Below are 10,512 nucleotides of genomic sequence, written 5' to 3'. Positions count from 1 at the left end.
TCTGCATTGCAGGGGGTTGCACCAGATGGCCTTTGGGGTCCCTTCCAACTGGACAGTTCTGTGATTCAACATAATTACGGTAACTCCCAAGTAGTTGTGTATACAGCATGATCAGCTAACCACTTTTTTTAGCTCTGTAGTCTGTAGTCACCCTTGGCCAACTTCTAAGCTAAGTTATAGGTGTGTCTACAGCATTTTGAATTGAAGTTAACCCCACACCCCTCCTCAGTTATCTCTGCTCATCAGTTGATATGCGGCACTGAAGACTGTGGTGGGAAGATTTGTATCCCCAGCAGGCCAAGAGGTTTAGCTTTCTCTGCCTCCTTCAGTGCAGTGTCTATTTTGGTGATTCTCCACTTTGCTGCCTCTGCTCAAATCAATGGGGTGAGGTGAGAAAACTTTGCTTGGAAGGCCCTCACCCTCCCATAGAGGAATACTGTCTACAGAGAAGTAAGCGCCATTCAATCAAATTAGGCCTGCTCCTAGATATATTTATGTTTGCAATCCTACACCCACTTCTCCGGAAATAAGACCTGCTGAATTCAGTGAGTAGAAGTGCAGAGGACTTTACTATTGTACAAGTAAAATGTTTCGCTTGACCAGACTATAGGTATTGCAGTACTACCAGAAAAGTGGAAGAGCTTTGAACATCAAGCTAGACAAAGTGGAGACATAAGTAAACTAAGTTTTACATTTTTTTCTACCGACAGTTTCTTTTACAAACTAGCTTCTTTCTTAGCCTTATTGCGGTTATAAACAACAAAGGCTGTGTACACACCCTGGGAAATGTAGCTTGCTAAGAGTGCTCAGAATTATTGTTCTGGGTCAACTATGGTTCCCAGGATTTGATGCATGTGAGTGTGAAATGTGCTTTAAATGTATGGTTGCATATGCAGCAAAAGAAGGTCGTAGTACCCAAAGAACAGGTGGGAAACCTGTGGCCCCTCCAGAGGATGTTTATCTGCAACTTCCATTATTCCTGATCACTGATCATGCTACCTCAGATTGTTCGGCTTTGGAATTCAACAATATCTGGAGAGCCATACATTTCCCATTCCTGCCTTAGAGGCTAACAAATTTGTTATGGCATAACCTTTTTAAGTCCAGAAAAGCTTATGCAACAATAAGGTTGTTACGTCATTAAACATAAGGGCTTGTTTTTGCTGCTTCATACTACCACAACTACCCCTCTGGAAATCCTGTGGTTACCCAGATGTCAAACATACTAAACGCAATGGCACTTGCTTACAGATATGTGTACTACGATGAATCCTTATCATTTAAGCAGGGGCAAAACTAGGTCCTATCGCACCCGGGTCAAATACCCATATGGCACCCCCATGTGCATTAGCATACACACACAGGCTGGGAGCCTCAATTGCACCCCTCTGGAGGCTTCACTACAGCAAGAAACCTGGCTAGCCCCCCCACCCACCCCACATGTAGCTACTGCTCTGCTTTAAAGTATGTTGTTTTAAACTCAGTCAGGCTTACTTCCAAGTAGCATGCATAGTGTTAGGCTTTATGCACACTTTCTTGGCAGTAAGCTGCACTGAACTCTGTGGGACATGTTTCTGTTGGAGCAGCCTCTCAGTAAACACATTTGCTTCACCTCCCCCTCAGTATATAAAAAAGTGTGCTAAAACTAACCAAGCACATGGATAATAGGGTTTTACATATTTGAGAATAGTATCTATAGTGGCTTATCTTTCTGTTGGGGGACCAAAGTGCACCATCACATGCAAATCAGGCTCATTGTTTTATTTAAAGCTCTCAAATCAAGACTTTGATAATGTAAAAGGAGGCGCAAGTTGGCAGCCTCCAGGCAATGCTTGGTGTAGGTTTATAAGTGGCTCTAAGCATTATTTCAGGAGCTTTGCTGAAGTGATGCTTGAGTCAGTATTTTGCAACATGTTCTTGGAGGTTCTAAGCATAACACTTTGAAAAGAATTATATTTTATGTTAGTTCTCTTTTCAGCTTATGTTCTTGTTATGCAAGCCCCGCAAGCCTTCCTAGCAAGTAGACAGAAAAATGCTGTAGAGCAGCCTTTGCCAACCTACTGCTGTCCTGTTATCATTGGATGACAACTCCCATCAACCCTGACCATTGGGCTAAGCTGGATGGGGCTGATGGGAATTGTAGTCTAAAACACCTGAAGGCCAGCAACTTCGTGAAAACTGCTGCAGAAAATTACATTACAGTCAGGTTACAATAATACTTCAAAAGAGAACTTTCACAGTATCATTAGACTGGGAGGTATCAAGTGATCATCTGGTGCTCCCAAGGTAATATAAACAGCTAGGAGGTTTGTCAGGCCAATTTCCCCCCAACACCTCCTTCGACATTCCATGTTGCCGTGCCGTTTCGTTCTTGCTCCTTTTTAATTTGCAAGCCAATATTTTTCTGCAAGCTTGGGGCGTCTGCCAAATGTGTAGAAACCCTACCTTATCTGTGCGTGGCTCCATTTTGCTGTCCTGCTGATAAGCACGGGACTACCAAGCTCAATATTAGATATAGCAATGATGAAGCAAATGAGAATATGGAGACACATTTCTTCACATGTGATCTGTAATTATATCAGTATATTATTATTTCATCGTTGCTAGACATTGTAATACTTATGTTACCTTGAATGGTAAAATTGACACTGAAAGGCAAAACAATCTAAGCAGAATGGATAGTCTGAGCTGGGGGTGGGGGGTGATTATATATAATTAGCAATTAACTGGAACACAGGGTACATGTTTATTTTAATTTGAAGGTTAAAACAGTGTCTAACCACAGGAGGCGAACACAATACTAACTCTTAATCTGTCCTTGTGGTATAGACCAAACAAGCACAAAGAAAAACAAAGCCGTTTTGCTATGCTTGTTTGTTTTCAGAAACAAAGAAACAAATGCATATCTAGAATCACTAGCAAATGTTATGCATGGGACGGCGAGGGCACAGGACATCTCTCTGACCAAAAACTGGAGATTGTGCTTGCTAAAGTTCTTTTGCAGCTGCTGGTGTTGCAATTATTAGATTCATAAGAGCTGAAATGATAAAAGCAGGTGGTTAATTGCTCTGTTTTTTTCCTGTTCAATCTTTTGCACTGGCAGTGCTTTCAAAAGAGATTCTAGTTAGTGTGGAGGGGAAAGCAACATTTATGTTTGCACATTGATATATATATGTTTACGATCAATAAAACACAAAATTATGGATATCATATGTGTTTCTGACAGCATGCCACATCTTTTCCAAGTTAAGAAGCTGATGCAGAAAGTATAGATGCTGCAGGATATTTCTAATAATGGTGAATGTACCAATGATGCCCAATTCCTTGTGGGAGTGAAGCATAGCATGTGCGGAAGGAGAAAACACTTATTACATGTTTACAATAAATCCACTGCCTGTTCAACATATAAGATATAAATTTCAGTCTGCATTTATGCTTGAAGACAGTAAACATTTATTTTACAACAGAAATTATAGAAGTAAAACTGTAAAACAAAAATTGCTTCCACACTTGAGAAGAATCAGGGTTGACATTATTTCTTCCTCAGGCCCTCTGCTTTTCTGAGGCCAGGGATGTTAGACAAGGGCCAAAGTCCAGCATGTCTGGTAGACATGCCTCAGGCCTTACATTTACCTGATAGGATTTATTTTTTCCTTTGAATATCAGTTCCTTGCTGCACAACATGCTTTGCTGAGTTTTGGAAGTAGCTAATGGTGCAGTGTGGTCTTGTGGCGAGCGGGGGGTCACTGAAAGTAAAAGGGCTTGTGAGGAACAGGGACTTAGCTGCGTAGTTCCTGATTTGTGAAAGATGACACTACTTAGCACTCAGATTTAGGGTCCAGTTCTCCTATATGTGATGTAAACAAACCATCGGTCACAAAGAGTTCTCTAAAACAACGGTATACAACAATAAGAAGGTCCGTTAATTGTCATCTCTCAACTACAGTCTTTAGAGCCATGTGGAGAATTATCTGCAGTAATAACCTGACTATCCTCTGAAGAAGAGTCCACTGCCTTGGAGGAGGTGGCATCCATAGGAGGGGCACCACCATCACTTTCAATGTGTGGATGCATCTCAGGTTCAAAGGCCTGATCAATACTTCCTCTGTCACTGGCTTCTCCTTCAGATTCTTCTGCCATTTTGTCTTGGGACTCAGCTGCGTCTTCTTCTTTCTCGTATAAGAAGTTGCAAATCATGTTAGGTCTGCTGTATGAGAAATCTTTGTCCTTAAGCTCTAGCCATTCCACACCACCACCTGACAGAGAGAGAGAGAGAGAGAGAGAGAGAGAAATCAGGAAGAAGATGAGTTGGGGACAGGATTTTAAAACTTTTTAAACTACAGTAGTATTAAATTCACTAGTCACATCTATTCTTTCTCTCTCCTTTTCCTTTGGTCCCTTCCCCTTTCTTTGTCAGTGCCTTGATTTACATGGCAAGTTCTTCAGAGGAAAAGAATGAATGTCATTCTATAAAGCACAATCTATGTTAATGGTTGCATATAATCACCATCAATAGGAAGTTTTAGGGTTAATCATGTAGCAGTAGTTAAGGAATACATTCATATATGCCATAAGAATACCAGCTGAGGGAGATGGTGACATAAGGAGTTTTGCACATATTATTGATAGCAAACTTATAAACAGGCCTGGTATGTTACCAAGTCAGGGCCAGGATTTAACTGGGATCACTAAAACAAAGTACAATACCAGAACCACAACTCCTTGTAGGCTCAGTTACTTCCAAGTGGAGTAGAAGTGGTGCCAAGAGAGGGTATGTTTATGAACAAAGGAGGTTAGAAAGAAGTGAAGCAATATACAGGAACTGTGCAAAGGAGGGTGGTGAAGCAATGCGTGACATGTAGAAATCTGGTGAGCATGCAAAATGGGATTTCTAGAAGGGGAACTATAGAAAGCAACAGCAATTTTCTCAGAACCACCTATGTTCTCTTCTCCTTCCTTCTTCTCAGTCAGGAGTGTCCGTGTCATGTTCAGCTTCTTCATTGTGTGGCATTTATATTTTAGCTGTATTTTTTGGTTGCCTTCTGCATCTAGTATAAGGAAAAATTACAGATTATTTTTAAGTGGTAACTTTACTCTTTGCAATGTTCCCCCTGCCTAAAGTTCTCTTGAGCTTTTGAAAAGCTTAGAACAAAAGTCTTCCTTACCGTGATCTTCATTTTCTTCAAACACCAAACAGGTACCAAGAGTATCTGGGAATGAAAATGAACATTTTGTTAAGGAAAGTGCAGGTAACTTTTTAAATGAATAACACTCAAAAGAGCGGTATCTACTCTTGTTAAGCAATAGATTTAGAAGATAAGTGTATGAAAAGTTAGGGCCAGAAGAGCTGATTAGTTCATACAAGGGACTTTTGTTTGCTTGCTTCCTTTTTTCTTATTTAATCACTTTACACCAATGCCATATTAGAAACTTCTCAAAACTCTCCTCAATCTCAAAAGCAATTTGCAAACAGATATGGTAGCTAAAACTTGGATGTGAAAATTGTTGTCTGCTTTTAGTTAATGTTAACATCTCCTATGTTTGTATTTAGGTGTTTTTACTGTGATGTTATTTGAGAATTTATAGGTGAGATCCAACACTATGCCAGCAGATGCAACAGGACTTCCCCTACCTCATCTCCCCGCTGTGCCCCTCCCCTGCTTCCTTGCATCCCCAACCCTAAGCAGATTTTGGGTGCATGGGGGAGGGGCTGCAGGAGGAAGGATAATTTCCATTTGTGCAAGTTGAAGTTCATTGTGCAAGCAGGACACCTGAACTGGATATCAGCCTAAATGTATTTGCTTTTTCTCTGTGTGGAAAAACAGCAAAGATATACTACTAATAAAAAATAATTCTGCCTTAGCTCACATGACTAGTTTTATTGTGCATTGGATCCTGGCTTATGAAAAGAAGTATAGTATTCATAAAACATTTTCTTACCTTCATATTCTCCAGCAAAAACATATCTGTCTACTTGCAAAATGGGCCTCTCTGTGTCTACTCCCTGCAAACAATAAAAAGAAGAGTCACGGCTGCATTTAACAAAAAGATCATTAAATGCAAATACCTCCCAAGTAATTTTGACTCAAAACGCAGCCTAAATTGCTGAAGTCTGTAATGCTTATGAAAGGTTACAGATATCATTGTCATTCACAAAGAGCACGCAGTCTCTATTTTGACAGTGTTTATGTACCCTAAGCTGATCAGAACTTCCCACTTCGTGTGCACACAACAAAACGAAGATATGCACATTCTTCATACATGACAGTACTTCCCCCCACAACAACCGCAAACCAGACTATAGTAAGCAAAACACCTATATTGACTTTTGTAGGTTCTGAATAGAGGTTTGTTGTTCTTAACAAAAACTGCAAAGATAGAAATTTGTATTAATCACACTCACCAAAATCTTGCAATTGTTATCACATTTTTCCAGAAAGTCTGAATCAATTATTCCCGACAGTTCCACCATGACCAATTGTTCCTGGGGGCAGAAAGTTTTTAAAATATATTTAAAACAATGTATTCATAAACTCAATCTCCCTTTCAGTCCAGCAGATGGAGCCCATCTGCAAATATATTACTGCTATACAACCACTTTCCAGGAGCACATATACAAACACATCCACCCAACCATCAACCTCTATGTTGAAATTGCATGCGTTTATATTTTCAACCAAGTTTGTGATGCTATGGGAGAGCAAGACATCCACACCTTCTTCTCCCCTCCAAGTTTCAGTAGGTTGGATATCTCACATTAGTTAGTTTTGCTCTAATGCAATGAAAGTGATGTGCATCCTTCTCCAGTGCCAATTTGCAGCTGCAGCTGACTATTTCAAGTCTTATATTTGTTTCATTAAAAAATAAATAAATCTGTTGCCTTTACTTAATGGCTTTTCAAAATGTTTCACTGCTCTCACCAACTTAGGACATGGAAACAAAATAATAACAAATCAGTTTAGAGTAAGTATCAACTTCTGATTCTGTATTCCTAAGTAGTGCCCACTAGAACTGTTACTAATAAATATGCACCAACATATGCAAGAGGTAGACGAAAGCAATTCTGCTCTTCTGAGTCATAGTAAAAGAAACATAAGATGCATTCACATTTACCGTCTATTTTCAAACACCAGCAGTTTACTCCCACTTAATTACAGCAGTAAAGCACTTCACTATTGTACATTCTGCACTGCCATTTCAACCCAGAGTAAACTAACACTGCCTCTTTCTGCTTTTTTAATAGGCTGACATAAAAAGTACTAGCACTCCCACATTTTGTTCCAGCACCAAGTAGGGGAGTATGCAGGAGCTATATACAGTTGGAAAGTAGGTACTGTACACTCTACTCCTTAACCATTTACATACAATGTTTCAACCATCTTTAGGGAGACAGCATGAAAACTACTGATGGAAGATGCAGCTGTGGTTACTGTCACTGCTGGCCCAGAGTAACTCCTGCGGAACAGAGCCATGTTCAACACAATATCCAGCAGTAAAATACCTGCTGAAATTCATTAATGTTTATTATCAAAGTAATAAAAGGGCATGTTTTTCGCCTCTCCTTTGGGGCTATATTCCAGGTGTACAACACATGCTTTGCCCGTAGAAGGGCCAAGTTCAAAGCCGCATCTCAAAAGTTATGGAGCCGGGAAATATTACTGTCTGAGATGGAGGGGAACATGGACTTCAGGGAGCTAGACAGACTATTCTGCCGGATCAGGACGGGAGCATGTGACCTTCCAGACTCGCAACTCCCATCAACCCCAGGCACCATTGCCATTGGGATGGATAATGGGAGTTGTAGTTCAGCAGCGGCAGGCACTCTGCACATGGACCAATATAACCTGACAGCATGTATAAGATATACATGTATTCTTTTATACCATGAAGTAATCATTTCAGTGATACTGGATATGGACCAGTGGAGGCAGAAGGCTTTTGAATATTAGGAGATCCAAGTGTTGCACCTATTTCACTACAGAGAATGGTGCTCCAAGACACTCTACTTCAGGCATCCCCAACTTTCGGCTCTCCATATTTTTTTGGACTACAATTCCCATCATCCCTGACCACTGGTCCTGTTAGCTAGGGATCATGGGAGTTGTAGGCCAAAACATCTGGAGGGCCGCAGGTTGGGGATGCCTGCTCTAGTTTCACTTCGCAACGGATGGAGAGCTGAGTCATGGCATTAAATGCTGGCGATGACAAGACTAATGCCAGGAATCGAGTCCGACCGAGCTCAGCAGAACTTATTTCCATGTAAATATGCGTGTGTATCAGGTTGCCCTGAGGAAGCGCAATCCCCATCACCCATCCGTAGGCGTCAGCCCGGGACTCCCAAAGAACCCGCGACGCTGCTCCCACGGCTCTCGGCGCCACAAAGAAAGGCCCAGGCTGAACCACTGGCAGGCCGCTTTCCCTGCTCAGACCCCGCAGCGGGAGGGCAGCCGGCAGCCTCGTCGCGAGGTGAGCCGCGGAGCAAGCCCCGCGGGGTGGGGGGAGAGCCCATTCCTGCCACCCACCTCCACCTCCACCTCTTCCCCGTCGCGGGGTCCTTCCGCGGCCTCCATGCCGGTAGTGCCTCAACGAGTGTCACGTGATCCCCCTGCCGCCGCCGCCGCCGCCGCCATCTTACGCAGGACCCTTTCGGCAAGAGCAGCGCCTCTGGTTGCTGCAGCTGCAAGGACTCTGGGCAGGGACGGGAGAGCCGCGCAGTTCGCAGGCTTGGGGCGGCGGCTTCTGCTCAGAAGCAGCCGAGGGGGAGACAGGTACAGTTCAGGCAGTCTAATGACCCGACCAAGCGTGTGGGGATATACAGTATATATCCTGACCTATAGAGAACTTTGGCGGGGAGCGGGGAAAAATGCTCGCTTGTATCTTCCGCCTTTTTAACATAAATGTGGTTCATTTCGCGGCTTTCCTGCTGTTTAGCGAAGTCCTCTCTTTTAACGACTGTTCTCTTCACTGGCCATCCTCTCGTCCCGGATACATTTTTAAATTTAAAGTATTTATATTCCGCTTTGCGTATAAAACTGCAAAGCACGGTGTAAAAATTAAGCCGCCCACTGTGCCATAGTAATAAAAATAACAAGACGTACATCCAAAGGAAACGGACAAAACCTTAATGTTAGCTGCGTAATTTAGAACTAAAATAGGCGTTTTAAGAGGAGCTCTCTTGTTCTTTATTTTTCGCACCAGGTCCTCAAGTATTAAGGTCAGTAGGCTGCTTTTTAAAATAGCAGCTGCTGGGAACACAAGCCAGTCATCCGTCAAACTAATTCTTCTAATCGTAACATTGCAGTTTCAGCTTTTCTTTTGATAAACTCTGCATGATCGCAGATGCACTCTCCCTTTTATCTTGATGTAAGCCGTATACTGTATAAATAATGCTTTGAAAACCTGACCCCCCACTAAACTATGTATTTTAATTACACTATCTTGCTTCAAGACTTAGAATTTTAGCAGCACACAGGTAAATTAATCTCATAAGTTTTACACAAGCAGGGAAATAATTTAATACTGTTTCCTTGGTGAAGACAAGAGGGAGTAATTAGCAGCTGAGATTTCAGTACTGTACTAGTTCAAACTTCATGAAACACAAAAACCAAACCAAGGCTGGTATGGGGTGTTACATTCATAATAATAATAAAGCTGGTTATTCATTTATTTGTGATGAGATACATACTTGAAGTGGAGAATTAACACAAGAAATGAGAGGATAAAAGTTTATGTTATTTTATTAATGCATATTTGATATTAAGCAATCTCATTTTGATTTAGTCAAGAATGTTACCAGTAGTGGCAAAGCCACAGGTATCATACACTTAATGTTACCTGTATAGGGTGTTAAAAGGCAACTTGTGTACACAACAATGTACAGTGGTGCCCCACAAGACGGAAGACCCGCTAGACGAATGGGTTTTCCGTTTTGGAGGTGCTTCGCAAAACGAATTTCCTATGGGCTTGCTTCGCAAGTTCCTGCTGGTTTTTTCCCTCCCCCCCCTTTTTCTAAGCCGCTTATCAGCTCATCCGATCAGCAGATAAGCCGCTAATAGCGCTAATCCGTCAATGGGCTTGCTTCGCAAGACGAAAAAACCGCTAGACGAAGAGAATCACAGAACGGATTCTTTTTGTCTTGCGAGGCACCACTGTAAGGGTATTGATATAAACACCATTACTGTTATGGATTCTTAAGTGCTACTCCACAACAGGTTACCAATACCTCCAAGATGTTGGTCTCTATTATCTATGTCCAACAGCAACAAGTTTCAAAATAAGTGCTTACCATCTGTAATTTTAAATTTGCTTTTTTCTGTTGCCTGCCAGCAATGATTCAGTCTTATTTATTGCATTTATAACCCACCTTTTTTCTCAGATGAACTCAAGTTCGTGTACATGGTTGTCCCCCTTATTTAATCCCCACAACCACCCTGGGATGTAAGTTAAGCAGAGGTAGTGACTGGCCTAAGGTCACCCAGTGAGCTTCATGGCCAAGTGGGGATTTGAATCCTG

The 10,512-nt window shown here is 41.8% G+C and overlaps 1 protein-coding gene across 1 annotated transcript; it reads right to left on the bottom strand.

The window, feature by feature from the left end:
• Positions 1-3,429: 3,429 nt before the first annotated feature.
• GTF3C6 (general transcription factor IIIC subunit 6) lies at positions 3,430-8,702 on the bottom strand. The gene is made up of 6 exons (XM_083497932.1): positions 8,523-8,702; positions 6,404-6,484; positions 5,941-6,004; positions 5,166-5,210; positions 4,938-5,048; positions 3,430-4,256 (listed from the first exon to the last, which is right to left on the bottom strand). The coding sequence occupies exons 1-6, from the start codon at positions 8,568-8,570 to the stop codon at positions 3,937-3,939; spliced, it is 669 nt and encodes a 222-aa protein (XP_083354058.1). The 5' UTR covers positions 8,571-8,702; the 3' UTR covers positions 3,430-3,936.
• Between the last annotated feature and the right edge of the window lie 1,810 nt (positions 8,703-10,512).

This window comes from Podarcis liolepis (assembly GCF_965112155.1).
Source record: "Podarcis liolepis genome assembly, chromosome: 3".
Classification (NCBI taxonomy): Eukaryota; Metazoa; Chordata; class Lepidosauria; order Squamata; family Lacertidae; genus Podarcis; species Podarcis liolepis.
The sequence above is the reverse complement of the archived record's forward strand: the minus strand, read 5'-3'. Positions and strand labels throughout refer to the sequence as shown.

What these genes read in the sequence shown, in the direction of transcription:
- GTF3C6 (XM_083497932.1), bottom strand. Translation starts at nt 8,570, where the DNA reads ATGGAGGCCGCGGAAGGACCCCGCGACGGGGAAGAGGTGGAGGTGGAG. An exon ending in GGGAAGAGGTGGAGGTGGAG is followed by an intron (nt 6,485 to 8,522) that starts GTGGGTGGCAGG and finishes TTCTGCCCCCAG; the next exon opens with GAACAATTGGTCATGGTGGA. An exon ending in TGAAGAAAATGAAGATCACG is followed by an intron (nt 5,049 to 5,165) that starts GTAAGGAAGACT and finishes TCCTTATACTAG; the next exon opens with ATGCAGAAGGCAACCAAAAA.